This window comes from Prunus persica, chromosome G8, assembly GCF_000346465.2.
Source record: "Prunus persica cultivar Lovell chromosome G8, Prunus_persica_NCBIv2, whole genome shotgun sequence".
Classification (NCBI taxonomy): domain Eukaryota; kingdom Viridiplantae; phylum Streptophyta; class Magnoliopsida; order Rosales; family Rosaceae; genus Prunus; species Prunus persica.
Window position 1 is genome coordinate 18,399,671 of NC_034016.1, and position 17,832 is coordinate 18,417,502.

Consider the following 17,832-nt stretch of genomic DNA (forward strand, 5'->3'; position numbering starts at 1 on the left):
ATGCTACCCCGTATACGAATTTTCCTCCGTTTCTTCTTAACTTCAGCACACACACAAAAATTTATCAATTTAAACTTTGTTCAAAGTTACCAACTAACTTTTGGAGCAGTGGCACTTCTATTCTTTCAATGATGGAAGAGATCCCAAAATCGAATTACCTCTCCTAATTTTTTTTTTTTAATATTTATTTAAAGTTGAGCTCAACCCCAATAATGGAAAGGGTAGAGATCTTTATGTCAAAATCTCTTATAATCGAAAAAACAAAAGTTAAGGTCGAGTCAATCACTTAATGTTAGCCCATGGAATTGAGTGGGATTTAATTTAATTCATTATTTTTTTCCTACATGAGGTTGTTTAGGTAGAGCCCGGTAGAGGTGACTGCTGAAAATAATGTTTCATCCGTTGCCATTTCTTCTCACATCACCCACTTTAATTAAATATATTTCTTGCTTAATTATGCATTTAGGGCATGTGTTAAAGCCATTGCGACTTGCATGTCATACTTGACCTAGAAAAAAAAAACACAAAAAAAGGGGCATTCATCTTGTTTTGCTTGATTTGGCAATGCATCCCCTTTGTTTCAAAGATATCATCCTCACCTCATTTGATGTTCAATTACATTTTCTATAATTAGTTGTTTTATGTCATTAATCCTCATTAAAGAGTGCACTCATTGCAATACAAATGAATCCATTATAGAAATTTTAAATATATATCATGAAGTTTTCTCAAACAACAAACTCCCCATTATTTTTCTTGTGCTCCATCAGGGACAAAGTACCTTCTCTTACCGTGTGGTGAAGGGCAGACTACTTAGCTTAAATTGATGATCGAACCATTTTATATATATACTCGCCTAATATTTTAAGACATAGTCGAGTGTTTTTTTTACTTATTCTAATAAAAAAATCATATTGCTATTCTGAAAAAAAAAAAAAAAAAACAAAAACAAAACAAAACCTGCTATCAAACTACATTTTAAAATCCAAGAATACTTTGTCGACATTCATAAACAAAGTTTTAGATAATTTTTCCGTGACAAAGCATTACTTATGGAAAGCAAACAAAACCTTGTACGACAAAGATGTTTTTCATAGTCCTGTCCAGCGCATAGAGGCAGGTGGCATAACCTTTAACGCCACTCCACACTTCACTATAAACACTCCCAAGGCCCAGGCCCATACATTTCTCTAGATCGTCTCCAGTATCGTCCAACCGGGAAGTAGCCAAAATGGGAGTGCCCCATAAAAAGCAAAAGAAAGAGGGCTGCGACATAAAACACTCTCGCTTGCTTGTCTGAACTTTCCTCTTTCTCTCTCTTCGTCTCTGTATGTAGGGATTGCTGAGAGTAGCAGCCACTCACTCACACATCGACCAGCAGTCTCAGTAGCCATGGATTGATCGGTTTTCCTCGGAATTTCCACAATTCCTTCGGGGGTTTTTGGTAAATTTCCTTCCTTTACTCGCTAATTCACTCATTTTGCTTACTTTCCTACTCTTATCTTCAGATCGGCGCCGTTTCTTTCCGCGGAAACTTCTCTATTTTCCCGCGAAATTTCTTTCATTTTACGGGAAAGTTAGAGAAATGTTTACCGCCAGAGCGAGCCGGCTGTTGTGAACGGAATTGAAGAGTTTGGGTTACTTTATTTAGTGTTTTTGTTATTCAATTTCGAATTTTTTGAATGTTTTGTTTTGATTTTGTTTGGTTAGGGTTTCTGAGTGTGCCTTGTGAATCTAGCATTTGGGAATTGGGATCTCTTGCTTGGATATCTTCATTGCGTTAATTCAAGCTTGCTGTAATTACCGGTGAGCTATTTTGTGATAATTTGTCATAAAAATTTGGAATTTTTTTCGTTTTCTTTCCAATTTTGGCTGCACTTTCTTTGAAATTTAAGCTGTCTTTTTCTGTCAGTTTGATTAACTGAGGTTAATGCTCCTCAAGGTTGCTACTTTTGCTACAAATGTGTTACTGTTTTTAATTTGAGGATAATGATATTAATAAATTAATTGTGGAGGTGAAATTGTAGTGGATTTGTTGAGCTAACATTCCCTTTTGATGATTCATAGGACCACTTATTCAAAAGCTCAGTGTTACCCCACGGAAGTTCCAGCTTTAGCATTATTCTTTGACTTTATTTGCATACTGAATTGTTTGGTTTGAATTGTGAGTATTATTCTAAGTCCAAGCTATGAAGTTTTGATCATTTTATGTTTTAAGTGGAGACAATTCCTCCCATTCACCATGCCATTTTGAAGGTTTTCTATGTCTTTCAAGACTAGAAAGATGACCATTCACCATGCCACTTCCCAATTTATTAAAATGGTCTCGGATCTGAACCAAGTACATTATTGAAGCTCCCCGTCAGTCCATCTTCTGTTTATCAAATTTAGATATAGGGAAATTAATGGCTATCAAATCTTTCATATCTTTGTTAAGATGTTTGCATATGGATGACCACTCAACCATTGAGGTGGCTTGAGAAGGCAATAACATCCAATTTACCTCAATTCAAATCCTCTTCTGCAGCCGCTGTACTACTTTATTCTCCTAACTTGTTTCCTGCAGTTCTACCATTGAAGCCAACACTATTGTTAAATACCTTTGCTGTTGGACTTGTATCAAGACCTGAACGGATAATTTTTTTCTTTCTAATAATTTACTTCCCTGTGGGTGTGGCATAAAAACAATACAAGTGCATACCTGATGCATGTTGGCAGATTATAATATATTTATACATCCAAGTATGCATGTATTGATCTGTCTACTGTTTAGCAGTATGATTAGATTAACCAAAATTCTGTAAGGACTCAGATTGTGGGAAAGGGAATTTGTTTTTCGGATTAAAGTTTAGCATGTTGTTGGTGCTTCTGTTTCTGCTGCTTTGACTATCAATACTTCTATATGTTTTGACACTTCTCACTTTTGTTATCTCCAGATCCTTTGCCATGGATAATACCAACTCAGTTTCTACACTGATAGATTGTACAACCTCTAAGATACAACAGCTTCAGAAAGCATTTGCTGAACTTGAGAGTCACCGGGCTGTAACCCTGAACTTGAAGTGGAAAGAACTTGAAGAACATTTTCATGGGCTTGAAAAATCCTTAAAGAGGCGTTTCCATGAGCTGGAAAGCCAAGAAAAGGAGTTCGAAAGCAGAACAGTGGAAGCCCAAAAACTGTTAGAAAAGCGGCAAGCAGCTGTTGTGGCCAAGGAACAAGCTTCACTGGAGACTCTTCAAGAGAAGCGAGATGCTGCTATATATGTTATTACTACTGCTCGAGAGAAGCAAAGGAAGGTATCAACTGAGGAGTCTTCTGTTGTCACTGATGATGGCCAGGGTGGGCCACCAAGTGTGGAAGAGAAACCACCGGATGTGATGGTTTCTGAAAGTAACTTTGAAGAAATGAAAAGTGCTGAAAATGGGAGTATAGAGGTGATGTCCTATCCCCAGTTAGTGAAACTATGTGAACAGATGGACTCAGAAGGGCTCCACAAATTTATATCAGATAACCGCAAGAACCTTGCTTCCATAAGAGAGGAAATTCCACTTGCATTAAGAGCTGCAGCCAACCCTGCCCTATTTGTTTTGGAGTCTTTGGAAGACTTTTACCGCCTGGAAGGGCCCAATATGGACGGGAAGAAGGATTCAAATCTGTTGGGTGTCCGTCGTACTTGTATCATGTTGATGGAGTGTCTGAGCATATTGCTAACAAACCCAGATTTAGTCTCTGCTTCTGATGTAATTACGGAGGAGGTTAAGGATCTGGCAGAAGCAATTGCTGAAGAATGGAAGCCAAAGTTGGATGCTCTTGACATGGATGCTAGCAATGGGAACTCACTAGAGGCTCATGCTTTTTTGCAACTTCTTGCTACTTTTGGTATTGCCTCTGGTTTTGATGAGGAAGAATTATTCAGGCTAATACCAATGGTTTCACGTCGTCGCCAAACAGCTGACCTTTGCCGTTCTCTTGGATTGACCGAGAGAATGCCAGGTTCGTCTTTTATTTTTGAAGAAATACATTTTAGGAAAAATTTGTCAAGCTTTTTAGTTTATTAAGACACTGACCTTAAGATTTGATCATGTTTTCTAAAGTAAAGAAGTGCTTTATCATATTTTTTTTCACCTTGTCTCTTACTGGTTTGCATATATTTTTGGCAAGTTTTTGTTTACAATTCTAGAAGTTACTATTTTTTGTTCCTCTGCTATTTAGATAGTTTCCATTATAAGCACTGAAATAAGGATATAATTGCAAAAATAGAATTACTGTGTTCTAACCAATATGATAAAGTGCACAGTGGTCTTAGATGAGTCCTTTAGAGGAGGAAGACATTGAGATTTTCCTTTTCATCCTGGATGAATTACTCAGAAACCTATATACTATATCGTATATAGGCTGCTCTTGCATTGCATTAAATTCTTTGTGTAAAAGTCCAGCAATGTCAGACACTATTATCTTGGCATTAGCAGGATAGTTCTACTGATACTTAAAACTTAATGGGATGCTTGCACTCATGCACCAACATGGCGAACATAGTAGTTGAAAAGATTGATTTCTTCCTTTCACGACCTTCTATTTTGTATTTTCTTACAGTTGTTGTTGTTATTTTGGTATTTTACAGGTGTTATTGAAGTGTTGGTGAGTAGTGGACGACAAATTGATGCAGTTAACTTGGCTTTTGCATTTGAATTGACAGAGCAGTTCTCTCCTGTGCCTTTACTCAAGTCCTACTTGAAAGAGGCTAGAAAAGCTTCACTGGTCAAACCTGGAAATGCATCTCCCACAGCACAGGTGTGTTCATCACTCTCATCTTTTAGGGGTCTTGGTCATCTTTCTTGGATGCATCTCCCAACTTATTAATCTGAGATAGCACTCATTTTTATGAGTTTTGCCATAAAAAAAAGTATGTCTATCTAAATGCAAATTGGATATACATAACAAATACTTCATTATTTCAGAATGAAGTGAACGACCGAGAGCTGGCTGCCCTTAAGGCTGTGCTCAAGTCCATTGAAGAACATAAGCTTGAGGACCAGTATCCAGTGGATCCACTTCAGAAACGGGTTCTTCAGCTGGAAAAGGCCAAGGCAGACAAGAAGAGGGTGGCTGAAGCTGCAAAACCTCAACCCAAGAGACCTCGCGCTAACGGTGTTGGATATGGGCCCCGTGTCACTAATGTTGTTGCTGACAAGACTTTCTATCCTAGAGTTGCTGAAAATAGGTACCCGCAGTACATGTATGACAGACAGTTTGTTTACCCTGGACCTGCTGACAACCACTGCCCCTCCCTGCTGGGTTCTGGCACTTACAACATGTCTCCTGCTCATGGCAACTACTTTGCAACTGGCTACCAGTATCAGCCCGCATATCTTCACTAATTTGATGGCCAAAAGTCACTTATGATCCTCTCAGTTTAACGGTTAGTCTTTAACCCTCTGAGTTCGTTGATGTTCCAATGTATGAATGATATTAGTATCCAAAAAAAGACCCAAAAAAAAAGCAAAAAAAAATTTGTCTTGTTAATTTGTTAGTTGGATGTACAAGAAGATATTTGATCCTCTAATATATGTACTTTGTTTTTCTTTTGTATATGTTTCTTGATCTCCATAATCCGTTGTATTCGATTTTGACTGCATGCAAACTTTCTGAAAACTTTGATGCAAAAGCATTCTTTTAAAACCATGGGGATGCAAATTTTAAAGACCCCAGCTCCTTCACGCGTTTGGGTTGATGGCTTTGCTGGATTTGGGACCCATTTCAATTCAATTAACACTCAAATCTCTTTTAACCGGAAAGTTCATCGGGAGATTGTGATCATGCCAATTCAGCTCAAACTCAAATATACAGTTCTATTTTTGTTGTTCCTTTTGCAATAATTGATCACGTGATTAGCATGTGAGGCGGTTATATGAGAAGATAATTGATCATGTGATTAGCATGCGAGGCGGTTATTTGAGAAGGAACGTTGTATACCTCTTCGATGCATGAATTTTCGGTCCAAGTACCAACAATTGATTGAAGAATAAAATGGCAAAGAAGCTCATTTTATTGAAAGAGATAAGGCAGGCGCAGGAGTATGCATCAAAACACAGACAAGTACAGTGGCGTGCATGCTAATGTTATGCCAATTATTCAAAATCTTGCCACATACAGATTGAAATAATTAAAAACGTAGGTAGCACGCAAGTAGGTTACCTGAGAAGGACGTTGTATGCCCCTTAAATGCACGAAGTTTTTTTCTCCAAAGTACCAACAACTCATTGACTAAGAACATGAAGGCAAAGTATGATTCAAAACACAAGTAAATATGGTCCCCAAATATGCTAATGCTATGTCAACTATTGAAAATTCGCCACACACAAACTGAAATACACAATTGATTGAAAATTCGCCACAGACGAACCGAAATACACAATTGATGTGATAGCGTTTCATTTATTTTAATTATAAGCCCACTTTGGACCTTATTTATCGTAAAAAAATTGCCACATCAATCGGTAAGTTGGTTTGTAGAAAGCAAAGAGGTATTTGATCATAAAAATTTAAATAAATAAATAAAACCAAGAAGAAAAGAAAAGAGGGGTCTAAAAAAGCCTAGCCCAATTTAAAGCGACACACCGATGTCCAGCCCAATTGGTCCCGTATCTCGAACGACCATATCTCCAGCGTCGTTTATTCGTAACGAACTCTCCTCCAAAATCTCACATTTTTCAAAACAAAAGCTCCTTTCCCTCCCACAGTTTACGGTTATATTCATTCCAATTCCCGCCAAACACAGATGAGAATCGCCGAGTTATCGACGCCGGAGCTCCGGCAAGGCCACGCCGACTCGCAATCGCATTTGCAGTCGCATCAACATCTACTCTCCCAAATTGAGTCCTCCATCAAACAAACCGAGAATCTCTCCCCTGACAAGCTTCCGCCGGACACAATCTCTGCCGATCTCCGCCGATTCTCGACTCAGCTGAGTCAACTGGCTCCCTTCCCCAACTCACTCAAGATCCTCATCTGGAAGCTCAGCTACCGCCTCTGGAACTCCTGCGTCGACCTCTCCAACGCCTCCTCTCTCCGGTCTCTGCCTCCCTCCAAAGCCGAAGACCACGCCAAGCTCCGCCACGTCGCCTCCGACCTCCTATTCCTTGCCAGCGACGTCTCAGGCGTTCCTTCCCCTGCGATCAAGTCCGCCTCCTTCTACCTCAAGACCGGCCTAATTTGGCACGATCTCCGAAGCTTCGACCTCGCTTCCTTATGCTTCGAGCGAGCCACCGATATCGTCTCGAAGATCGACATCGACAAACTCTCCGATGCCGGAGAGAGAAAGCTTCTGCTGGACTTGAACATTGCGAGATCCAAAACCGCATGGGAGATTCGGGACCGAAATCTCGCGATTGCGTTGCTGAACCGGGCCAAGGGATTGCTATTCGGGACACCGGACCACCACAAAGCACTCGCGAACCAGTACTTGGCGTTCGGAAAGACCGCGCTGGCCAAGAGCGAGGAGAGTCAGGATCTAAACGACGCGTTGAAGCTCATGAACGAGGCTCTGGATCTGTACGAAAAGGGATTGCGTGAGGCGAGAACACGCCAAGAGACCGTGGACCTCAAGGATCTGAGGTCGAAGACGCTCCGGTTCATCTCGGCCCTCCATTTGCAGAAGAACGAATTCGAGAGCGTGATCAAGTGCGTGAGGGTGTTAAGAGAGGAATGCGAAAGTGGAGACCACCATCCGAGCCTTTCGGTTCTGGCGATGAAGGCCTGGTTGGGGTTAGGGAAGTACGGCGAGGCCGAGAAAGAGCTCAGGGGCATGGTCGTAAATAAGGGGATTCCTGAGGGTGTTTGGGTGTCGGCTGTGGAGGCGTATTTTCAGGCAGCTGGGACGGCCGGAGCAGAGACGGCAAAGGGAGTGTTTTTGGGCCTGTTAGGGCGGTGCCACGTTAGTGCCAGCTCGGCGGTTAGGGTGGCCCACCGAGTGATAGGTGACGTCAGCGAGGGGTCAAGAGTTAGGGCCAAAGTGGTGGGGGAGCTCGTATCAGACAATAGAGTCGTGGCACTCTTCAATGGTGAAGGGGCTGCCAAGCAGAGAACAGCAATGCACGCGGTGCTTTGGAATTGGTATGGTCAACTGTTCCAGTTCAATTGCTCCGTCTTCCTTCCAAATATGAACTTTCTATCGTTAAAATCTTTAAAAAAATTAATTTTACAGTGGTGCAGAGCATTTCCGATCAAAAGATTATGAAACGAGTGCAGAAATGTTTGAGAAAGCGATGCTTTATATCCCATTTGACATTGAAAGTAGAATTCTCAGAGCCAAGGGATTTAGAGTTTTGTGTCTCTGCCACCTGGGTCTGTCCAAGCTTGATCAAGCACACGAGTACATTAACGAGGCCGAAAAGGTTTGCTTAGAGCTACAAGATTGGAGTTTTGGTTCTTTGGGAACTTAATTTTTTCACTGATTAAATTTTTGCCTTCTCTGTTTCTGCAGCTCGATCCTAACATAGCTTCAGCTTTCCTAAAGGTACCCCCATAGCTTTAGCTTGATCCTAACATATGTTACTATTGTATTGCCGTATTCAGCTTGAATCTAACACATCCTGTTTGCTTATGCAGTTTAAGATTTATCTGCAGAAGAAAGACCAGAATGGTGCTATTGATCAGATTCAGGCAATGGCTACCTGCCTTGATTTCACCCCAGACTTTCTCTCCCTTGCAGCCCATGAAGCCGTTGCTTGCCGTGCTCTTGCTGTTGCTGTTGCCTCTCTGTCCAATCTGCTGAACTTTTATTCTCCGGGAAAGTCCATGCCAGCTACTGAAGTTGTAGTTCTACGCACCTTGGTCACAATCCTTACTCAAGAACCTGGGAATGAGCTTGAAGCCCTCAAGTTTGTTAAGCGTGTTCATAACCGGGCATCTGAACTCGGGTCTGATTGCTTTTTTGGAACAGGGGAGGTCGGAAGACGAGAAAGGAATTGGTTTGCTGTGACTTTATGGAACTTGGGGACCAAAACTGGGAAGGAGAAAAATTATGAGTTGTGTGGCGAATTCTTGAGACTGGCATCTGAATTTTATGGTCTTCTGGCTGATGGGCAAGCAGAAGAAAACATGGTCTGCAAATCATTGATACTGAGTGTATCTGCAATTATAGCTTCAGAGAATCAGAGAAAGACCACATTGTCTGAAAGTGAAGTGAAACAAGCTCTAGAGCTTCTAGATAGAGCAGGGAAGGTATGGATTAACTAATTGTATGCTTATTTCTTGCAGGCATTTGATCTCTTGATTTTTCCCAACTCATCATATGCATTAGCTGATATGATATATGACTTGTAATAACTTGACCTTGAGGATTTGCTCTGTTCTTCTAATGGGATTTTGTATGGATGCAGATACTAAAGTCAATCTTACCTGGGACTCAACTTAATGGTGATCAGCTCACCACCACTGAACCTGATCTTTACTTCATCTACACCATTTGTGCCTATGATATCCATGGAAGGCTCAATGACTCAGGATCACAACTAAAACTTGTCCAGAAATTTACCAGTTCAAAGGCTTGGAACCCCAAGCACCTCCTTCAGATTGGCATCAGCGCTTCACAAGGCCCGCGAACCAATCATGAAGTAGCCACCTTTGCTCTAAACGAATGCCTTTCAGCTTTCCTCTCTTCCTCATCACCAGACTACCAAAATGTGGCTCTCATCGTTCGAAGGCTCATTGGAGTAACGAGCATTCACAAGGGGGATACAGATGATGAGGCTGTTTACGGAATGTACAAGCAAGCTTACAGAGTTATGGTGGGACTAAAGGACAGCGAGTATCCAACCGAAGAGGGAAAATGGCTGGCCATGACAGCATGGAACAGAGCATCACTGGCTGTGAGGTTTGGGCAGATTGATGTGGCCAGGAAATGGATGGATGTGGGTTTGCAACTTGCTAAGCATGTTCCTGGAATGGAGACTTATAGGGCATGCATGGAGGATTTTATTAATGACTTTGAAAAGAGATTTTGTGCCCCAAATGATGGTGAAAGAAAAATAGACTCCGCTAGGAGTATAATATAATGTGTGCAGCTTGTATAGAAGATGGTAAAAGAAAATTATGGGTGCATACAACACTTAGTCCCTGCAGCTAATCACAATTAGACAAGCCTAAGACTAATCACGATTTGAGTATCCGATTATCGTTCATGTTGTTAACCTAATTTGTTAATTTTGTATTAGGCTCGTATTGTATCTATAATTACTACCTCTACTCTACATATGAAGCTCTAAATATTTTGATGTCATGTTACAAATCGTCATTTTTGCTATTTCGTAGAGGATCTATAAAGGGTTTGTAGCTCAAGTAGTTGTACTCGATTTCCTATTTTTCAATATTGTTTGTATTAAAATAAATAAATAAAGCACCGGTCCAAAAGTATGTAATGGGGATGGACTTTTGGGTCATGGGCCGGTTTTAGTAACTACCCAAAATCGACCGTCCAATGATCATCCTTTCCCTTCTTGGCCTTATCCCCTCTCTTCCTCTCTGGTATTGTCTCCGATGGAGTCTCTTTCCATGATCCTCTCCTGCTCTCCACCACTGCAAAACCACCTCAAAACCCAGAAACCAGTCACCTCAGGGCCAATCTCTCTTCCCCAAAACTCCACCTCTATCTCCATTGTTGCTTCTCAACCATTCAATTCTTTTCCCTCCACCAAAAACAACCTTCAGTCTCAATCCTCAAAATCTGTCCAAAACCCATCTTTGATTCTCAAAACCTCTCCTTTTTCACAAGGCTTAACAAGAAACCGGCTTTATTTTCTTCTCACCGAGCTCATTACAACTACTGCATTCACTCTTCCTGGTTTTGCTTCTGAAGCTGCAGTCTCCTCGACTGAGCAAGTTTCTGACAGAATAAACTTGGAAGCAATCTTAGTCTCCATTGATGACTTTTTCAATCGAAACCCTTTTTTTGTTGCTGGCTGTACATTCGTTTGGCTGGTTGTTATACCTCTGGTTCAAGAGTATTTGAGAAAATATAAGTTTGTTCTCGTCATTGATGCATTTCGGAAACTCCGAGACGACCCAAATGTTCAGCTTTTGGATATTAGGGATGAGAAGAGTTTGAAGTATCTGAAGTCTCCAAATTTGAAGATTCTGAATAAGGCTACGGTGCAGGTTCCGTTTTCTGAGGATGATGAAGATGGGTTTGTGAAAAAGGTTTTGGAGAGGTTTGGGAACCCAGCAGACACTGCCCTCTGTGTTCTGGGCAAGTAAGTGTAAAGCTCTTGCTATAGCTTTGTGTTTTTACTTGGATTTCTGAATTTTAAATACAAAGCTGAAGTTCATGTTGTTTAAAGATAGAAACCATTGCTGAAGTTGACCACCGAGTTAACTCTGGATTGATTGTTTATGTTTGTTCCAAATATTTGTTTTTTTATCTTGGATTAAATGTTTCTGTGCTCTCAGTATCAGCTTATCTTGTTGTAAGGTAGTTTTGATGGAATTTCCATCAAAGTGGCTGAGTTACTGTTCAAGAATGGTTTCAAAGAGGCTTATGCAATCAAGGGTGGGGTTGGAGGCACAAAAGGGTGGTTGGTAAGCTTCTTTTCATTTCTTCTACTTGCTACATTTTTCGTGTTATCTATGATTAATTTAACTCTAGTTTCTGTCCAAAGAGTTCCATCGAGATCAACCGTGGTGTGTTGATGCTTGTCTCCATTCCTGTACTTGGTTGATTGATTAAGTCCTCATAAAACATTGGTTGGATGTGTAAGATCAGGATTGAGCCATCCCATCATTTAGTAGAGAACTCTATAATCCTCTATTGAGGAACCTTCCCTCTTATCAGTATATGTGTACCAGCACCATACCAAACTCTGTCGACTTCTGTTGTACTAGTAACTGCCTAATTTAATTAAAATTTCCGTGTTGCCTAGTGAAATGATTTTCTGCGTAAGTTTGAAATTTCTTCTAGGCTGTTTTAAAGACCATTCAGCAATTGCATAGAACAATTCTGAAGTTACAGTTTTAACTCAAGGAGTTGTATTTTGGCCATTTTTGGTTCTGTTAGATATTGTGTTTACTCTACTTTTTTCCTCCTCAGGAATCACAAGAAACTCTTTTGCCACCATCTATGCATATCTACCCCAAGAAGAAGGTTGAAACTTCACAAAAAACTGGGATGAATGGAGGAGTTGTTCGGGGCAATGAAGACAGTAATGGTGCTGCCTCTGCTGGAAGTTTTTCCATAGGAGAAAGTCAAAGGACGGACAATGGACGCACGGCGAAGTCTACAGACTCCGTGTCACATGTGAAAAATGGTTTTAGATCATCCTCTCCCTACCCAAGTGTATGTTCACCTTCTCTTTTATGACTAGTTACAGGAAAACTACTGATCCTTAATTATTTATGCCATGTTGGTGGGTGGATTTGCACATTCAGATGCAGCTTAAAATTCCTTTTCTAATAGGATTCCTTGATGATAGCTTTTCCAAATCACATTCTACATACACATTTGTCTGTTTGTATGTATATTAGCTTTTTTGTGTTTTGAATGCAGTACCCAGATTTGAAGCCACCATCTTCCCCAACTCCATCGAAGCCCTGAAATCGATAACATGAAGCCGCGTCTCCTGTTGGGTGAAGCAAATTTTTTTAACAAGTTTTGCCAATCATTAGTTCTATATCTATCAGATAAGGAGAGGGTATTGAGAAATAAGTTCTGTTGTATCCCTTAGTTGCCAGTAAATTGTTAGTTCTGATTTTCCATATCAGCTGTATATTTGATTTTGTCATGAATGTAACCTGTGTACTAAAATTGTGATTATTCAAGTGGAATTGTGTTCAGAAACAAAAACCATTCCAAAATTTTCAAGTGCATCCATCTCATGGTATTCAATGTGAGCCTTAACACATGAACGACAAGTAGCATACTTTGTAAGTAAACGACACCTCCCAACTCCCTTGTAAACAGACGACATGTCTTTAATTCCCCCCTAAGCAGCAAGACGACATGTCGTATGTATCATATTGAGGACGGATTTGAGCAAAATTCCAGACCCGATCGAATTGTTTTAAGAACCGTGACCCAAAACCACAAAATACCCATCAAACCAGCATTCACAATTGCAATCGAAATCGAAAGGAACCCACTTTTGGCTACAAAATTTTAATCATTCAAGCGATTTATGGATGCTCTGTCGTGGGATGGAACCCTCACGTCACGTGACTTTCTTGTTTCTGCACGTGCTTTTGCCGAGAAATGGAAGGAATTCAACTCTGCCTTCCCTCCATGGACGTGGGTTCCTTGTCCTCCTAAACAACCACCTTGTCATCTCCCTCAGTTGTTGCAGCAGGGCTACTTGTCACTGGAGAAGATATGCCTTCCTGGGTCAAGCAAGAAAGGACACGTGACTTCTCAAGTAATCAAGGCTTAATGAGCTTCTTACGTTAGCATTTAGCAGAGTTGAATGATGTTTTGAGCTCTCATAATTTGTTAATGTTCTTTTGCAGGAAGATGTTGATGAAATAAGTCTTACTGAGGGAGAAGAGGAGTTTGAACCTGTTGATAATGCCACACTGGTAATGTATTGTGATTGCTTTCTTTTCTTGTTAAAACACTGTTTTTCGTTTAAATTTGCACCTCGTTGTGAATCTTGCATTTTTATCATTTTTCTTTTTCCTATTTGCAAGGTTGAGACCAACAACAGTCTACAAGTATGTTACTATGATTTCCATATTGTGTACAGCGATTCGTATCGAGTTCCGGTACTGTATTTTCGCGGTTACTACATCGGTATGTTAATCTGTTTTTGGGAACTTAAAACTAAATTTAATGAATCACTTATGAACACCTAGTTAATTCTGATTTTTGTGAATGATATAGATGGTCAGCCTTTGGCATTGGATGAAATTGAAAAAGACCTACCTGCATGCTCAGCAAAGGTGTTACTGGAGTCAAAATGGACGTTTATAACTCAGGAGGTACATTTTCCCAATATTCATTGCAACCATTTCTTTCTCTAAATCTCTGGATGTTTTCTTTCTATTTTTGGGAGCTGCCAATATTTAATTAAATATCTTAATGTTGTATACATAGGAGCATCCTTACCTGAACAGACCATGGTACAAGTTGCATCCATGTGGTACCAGTGAGTGGATGAAGCTGCTTTTCCTCAGCGATGATTCTCGGGCGAAAATTGGGGTAGCAGTTGAACAATATTTGGTGTCTTGGCTCTCAGTTGTTGGTCAAGTGGTTGGTATTAGAATCCCTTTTGAAATGCTGAACAATCCTAAAAGTTGTAATTGAACATCTGTTCTACGAACAAGAGTTGAAAATGTTCATGCAAAACTTAGAAAACTGGAAAAATTCTGGATCAAATTATGTACTTGTTCATCCTTACAATTACAGAAAAGCCTTTTCAAATAAGCTAATTCATGAATTTCAAGTAACATCTAGACCCCGGGCTGTAACTCAACGCTATAACTCAATTTAATTGTCATTGGTATGCCGCCCCATCTTCCATTTCATGGTACTCTTCAATGGCAGGTTTGTATTCAGGGTAATTGAACGGATTCCGTCGTATTTAGCATTTTAAGTTCATCCTCACTTTTCTTAGCTGTCCGAGTAAAGTGAACAAGAAACTCTGTATTTCCCTCAGCACCCTTAAGAGGAGACTCAATCCATCCTTTGCTGGTAAATCCGAAATTCTCTACACCCTTGATAATCCTCTCAAGAACCTATACAGTAAAACTTAATCAATATCAGGCTAATTTCATTGACTCGCCAGAAAATAGTAGATAAAGCATTTATTCCACTTTCTGTTAACAGTTGTTGTGGAAAAAGAACCTTAACAGTTGTTATCAATTAGGGCTACATTAACAGTTGTTATGGAAAAAGAATCTTAACAAAAGGATGAAAAATAAAATCTTATTCTCTTTTTGATATTAGGCTGAAAGAAACCAAATATAAACAAGGAAGAAATACATACTTCTTGATGGACTAATGGATCTCGCACAATCCCACCACTTCCTACCTGCAAAGGAAATGAAATTCTGAATTTAAAACAAATGCTTATTTAATGTTTTCTGGATAATATTGATCCTTCTCTTATCACTGTGCAGTTGAAATGATAAGGTTTTAAATTTTCCATCCCTAAAAAACTATTGATGGCTAACATGCATCTTATACAGAAAACAAAACAAAATATGTGCAACTATATAGAAATTGTTCCATGCATCGAGCATTATAAACGGTAAGGAAAGTTTATGCATGTAGAATCTGTAGACCTATAAAAGTCTTTATGCTTTATGCAAGGCTTAGTATGAAGAAAAAAGTTTGTTTGATCAAAGCTAGTTTCTCATACAGAATGGTGAACGAATATGCCAAGGAAATAGTCATTATTCTGGGACATCCAGAAGTAATGCATAATGCTTGCATAATTACCCTGTTCATAAGGGTTTTCTTTAAATATAAAATAGCAGTTAAATTGGCATTGATGTTGTAGCCAAGATAAGAAAGGTATCTCCTCCCCTATATTGATATATCTTCTATATTTTCTAATTTCTAGTAAAAAAATAAAGGTTGATAGAAGACAACTTTCTTACTTGTGATCTGCGAGCTTCAAATTGAGGCTTGACCAGGGTGACTAATGACGACTCTTCCTTCATTACCTTGATTACAGCAGGCATGACCTGCTTCCAAATAAAAAGAAGTCGTAACCCAAGTGTAAAACCCAGGAAATTCATAAATAAAAAAAGAACTTTTGTTTTCCTTGGGGTATAGCACATAGAGAACACTTAAGAGTAAGATGAATAGTAAATCCTCGGGGTGGCCCCTCACAGAAAATAAAACAAAGATTGAAATTGCCCAAGGAACCAGACACATGGCAATGGTGACTTTACTAATGTTTGAAAGCTTACCAATAGAATAGAGATGAACGAGAGGTCCAAAGTCACCAAATCAACTCTTTGAGGGAGTCCAGGAAGGTGTCTTAAATTTGTTCGTTCTATCACACTAACACGTTCATCCGTTCGAATTTTTTCTGCCACCTAATGAAGCCAGCATACATAAGTAATCAAGAAACACCAATGACAAAACTGCAGAGTAGAAGAATATCAGAGAGAAGTATGGCACAGGCCATTGTAATGCCATTTGATCTGTATTTCTATATTCGGGAAAAGTAGTAAAAAAATGCACCTCTACTGATAAACATACACTTTTAATTAATGGAACAAAGCCTGATTTGCTACCAAAATAATTGTATTACCTGCCCATAACCTACATCAACTCCATAAACAAATGATGCACCATACTGAAGCAAACAGTCAGTAAATCCACCAGTTGACAACCCTGAATCAAGAGCTATTTTGCCAGAAACATCAATACCTAGCTGTTCAATGGCAGCTTCTAACTTGTGTCCTGCTCTGGATGGACAATATAAGAACAAATTAGCACCAGAGGTCTTGCTAAAAGTTAGTGCATGAACGAATCTTAGTATAAACGAAGTGAAAGTTGGTTTTTCAAAGTAAAGTAATCACCTACATACATATTTTGGGACTTCAGCCATTATCTGTACAACAGCTTTGTCAGAGACTGGAGTCCCCGCTTTGTTAACCACCTTTCCATTTACAAGTACTTTCCCTACACCAACAAACATGAACATCTAAAGTTAACTCCCAACAATGTTATATTATATAACAGCACAAATACAAGATGATCACAAATTTTTACAAACATACATGATTAACTGAAAGTGTCATAATAATCCTGAACTATGCAGCTGAAGTTGAATGCAAACCAACTTAGAACTTTCCCCGCCCTGTTTTAATGAGTGGGGTTTTGTAATTAACTGTATAGCTCACCTTGTATGATCCATGATTGTATGAAGGTTCGGCTATATTGCTGATACCTTTCCAGGCATACCTCATCTAGCCTCCTCTTCCTGAAATTGTCATTTTCCAAACACAATAGTGAATATATTAATATAAATGGGTTTGCTGGAACTCAACACTAATTGCAAATGGGTTAAATTATACATATTGGGTTTGACAAAAAAGCTTACTTCTTTGCTGGTTGAACCTCAGCAGCAAAGCTTCTATGTATTGGCACTCCGACCCATCTTGCTGAAAACAAAACCAAGTCTAGAAAATTTGAGATTTCAACTGTTGGAGCAAAATAATAGAGATTCAACGAGGAAAAAAAGCCAAATTTATTTGTTCAGTTTCCATGAAAGCACAATAAGACAGCGCCAAATGACAGAACGTTAGGTGCTTGTGAAAATTACCCAATGAAAATGAAGAAAATAGAAGGTGCTTTCGAGAATCATGTAATAGAAATAACTCCGTTGGAGAGGAAGAGAGGAGTACCAGGGAGCTTATGATGTGAGTTGGACTGGGATAAAAGGAAGAAGCTTGAAGTTCTGCAGAAACGGCGGGAGATGATGATGTGATTTGGGAACTTGAGAAGCTGAAGTGCCATCTCTGACTCCGCCCACGGCTTGTGGAGGCTACCCGTTTGAGTTGTTCTTGGCGGTCGGATGGGTTTGGGTTTGTAATTGGGCTAGAGTTTTTATCATGGCCCAAGATTTGCTTTTGTTTTTTCAGCTTTAAATCTTAAAAAAGATTCCAAATTTTATTCGTTATAGCTTTAAATCCTAGAAAAGATTCCAAAGTTTACACCTTTTTAATAAATTTACATCCACCGAATTGTACATGTTCTGTTTTGTTTTTTTGTCATTTTCTAGAGAGGAAAATGGGAGTATTATATTAGGTTGTCTCAAAATTATCTTCTATATGAATTGAATCTGAATGCACTTGAGGGAAAGAGGAGAGTTTGGCCCATTTTATAACGA

At 39.5% G+C, this 17,832-nt stretch overlaps 5 protein-coding genes across 7 annotated transcripts; 4 read left to right on the plus strand and 1 right to left on the minus strand.

Moving 5' to 3' along the window:
- On the plus strand, nt 1,200-5,590 carry LOC18766795 (FRIGIDA-like protein 3). 3 transcript variants are annotated; one of them, XM_020569980.1, is made up of 6 exons: nt 1,278-1,444; nt 1,711-1,806; nt 2,068-2,164; nt 2,937-3,994; nt 4,623-4,792; nt 4,960-5,581. In XM_020569980.1, the coding sequence occupies exons 4-6, from the start codon at nt 2,947-2,949 to the stop codon at nt 5,377-5,379; spliced, it is 1,638 nt and encodes a 545-aa protein (XP_020425569.1). In that variant the 5' UTR covers nt 1,278-1,444; nt 1,711-1,806; nt 2,068-2,164; nt 2,937-2,946; the 3' UTR covers nt 5,380-5,581. The 3 variants fall into 3 exon arrangements, with proteins under 3 accessions (XP_007201712.1, XP_020425570.1, XP_020425569.1); XM_007201650.2 differs by lacking the exon at nt 2,068-2,164 and having other exon boundaries at nt 1,200-1,444; nt 4,960-5,590; XM_020569981.1 differs by lacking the exons at nt 1,711-1,806; nt 2,068-2,164 and having other exon boundaries at nt 1,200-1,444; nt 4,960-5,590.
- On the plus strand, nt 6,241-10,247 carry LOC18766774 (TPR repeat-containing protein ZIP4). Its single transcript, XM_020570722.1, has 5 exons — nt 6,241-8,113; nt 8,205-8,394; nt 8,484-8,516; nt 8,609-9,223; nt 9,382-10,247. Exons 1-5 carry the CDS (start codon nt 6,780-6,782, stop codon nt 10,054-10,056), a joined length of 2,847 nt encoding a protein of 948 aa, XP_020426311.1. The 5' UTR covers nt 6,241-6,779; the 3' UTR covers nt 10,057-10,247.
- On the plus strand, nt 10,406-12,836 carry LOC18766323 (rhodanese-like domain-containing protein 4A, chloroplastic). The gene is made up of 4 exons (XM_007199871.2): nt 10,406-11,250; nt 11,473-11,575; nt 12,084-12,329; nt 12,540-12,836. Exons 1-4 carry the CDS (start codon nt 10,538-10,540, stop codon nt 12,585-12,587), a joined length of 1,110 nt encoding a protein of 369 aa, XP_007199933.1. The 5' UTR covers nt 10,406-10,537; the 3' UTR covers nt 12,588-12,836.
- On the plus strand, nt 12,933-14,427 carry LOC18768360 (ubiquitin-like-conjugating enzyme ATG10). The gene is made up of 5 exons (XM_020570607.1): nt 12,933-13,401; nt 13,493-13,561; nt 13,673-13,775; nt 13,866-13,963; nt 14,079-14,427. The coding sequence occupies exons 1-5, from the start codon at nt 13,168-13,170 to the stop codon at nt 14,286-14,288; spliced, it is 714 nt and encodes a 237-aa protein (XP_020426196.1). The 5' UTR covers nt 12,933-13,167; the 3' UTR covers nt 14,289-14,427.
- LOC18766702 (hemolysin A) lies at nt 14,338-17,607 on the minus strand. The gene is made up of 9 exons (XM_007199130.2): nt 17,348-17,607; nt 17,044-17,104; nt 16,844-16,923; nt 16,520-16,622; nt 16,249-16,405; nt 15,902-16,030; nt 15,587-15,673; nt 14,971-15,015; nt 14,338-14,719 (listed from the first exon to the last, which is right to left on the minus strand). Exons 1-9 carry the CDS (start codon nt 17,457-17,459, stop codon nt 14,537-14,539), a joined length of 957 nt encoding a protein of 318 aa, XP_007199192.2. The 5' UTR covers nt 17,460-17,607; the 3' UTR covers nt 14,338-14,536.

Excerpts from the sequence above, each read along its gene's own strand:
- LOC18766323 (XM_007199871.2), top strand. The coding sequence starts at position 10,538 with ATGGAGTCTCTTTCCATGATCCTCTCCTGCTCTCCACCACTGCAAAAC. Across the intron at positions 11,576-12,083 it reads GAGGCACAAAAGGGTGGTTG|GAATCACAAGAAACTCTTTT; the intron begins GTAAGCTTCTTT and ends TTTCCTCCTCAG. Across the intron at positions 12,330-12,539 it reads CATCCTCTCCCTACCCAAGT|TACCCAGATTTGAAGCCACC; the intron begins GTATGTTCACCT and ends TTTTGAATGCAG.
- LOC18766702 (XM_007199130.2), bottom strand. The coding sequence starts at position 17,459 with ATGGCACTTCAGCTTCTCAAGTTCCCAAATCACATCATCATCTCCCGC. Across the intron at positions 15,674-15,901 it reads CGTTCATCTCTATTCTATTG|GTCATGCCTGCTGTAATCAA; the intron begins GTAAGCTTTCAA and ends ATTTGGAAGCAG. Across the intron at positions 14,720-14,970 it reads ATCCATTAGTCCATCAAGAA|GTTCTTGAGAGGATTATCAA; the intron begins GTATGTATTTCT and ends TTTACTGTATAG.
- LOC18766795 (XM_007201650.2), top strand. The coding sequence starts at position 2,947 with ATGGATAATACCAACTCAGTTTCTACACTGATAGATTGTACAACCTCT. Across the intron at positions 3,995-4,622 it reads ATTGACCGAGAGAATGCCAG|GTGTTATTGAAGTGTTGGTG; the intron begins GTTCGTCTTTTA and ends GGTATTTTACAG. Across the intron at positions 4,793-4,959 it reads ATGCATCTCCCACAGCACAG|AATGAAGTGAACGACCGAGA; the intron begins GTGTGTTCATCA and ends TCATTATTTCAG.
- LOC18766774 (XM_020570722.1), top strand. The coding sequence starts at position 6,780 with ATGAGAATCGCCGAGTTATCGACGCCGGAGCTCCGGCAAGGCCACGCC. Across the intron at positions 8,114-8,204 it reads CACGCGGTGCTTTGGAATTG|TGGTGCAGAGCATTTCCGAT; the intron begins GTATGGTCAACT and ends TTAATTTTACAG. Across the intron at positions 8,517-8,608 it reads TAGCTTCAGCTTTCCTAAAG|TTTAAGATTTATCTGCAGAA; the intron begins GTACCCCCATAG and ends TTGCTTATGCAG.
- LOC18768360 (XM_020570607.1), top strand. The coding sequence starts at position 13,168 with ATGGATGCTCTGTCGTGGGATGGAACCCTCACGTCACGTGACTTTCTT. Across the intron at positions 13,776-13,865 it reads TTTTCGCGGTTACTACATCG|ATGGTCAGCCTTTGGCATTG; the intron begins GTATGTTAATCT and ends TGAATGATATAG. Across the intron at positions 13,964-14,078 it reads GGACGTTTATAACTCAGGAG|GAGCATCCTTACCTGAACAG; the intron begins GTACATTTTCCC and ends TTGTATACATAG.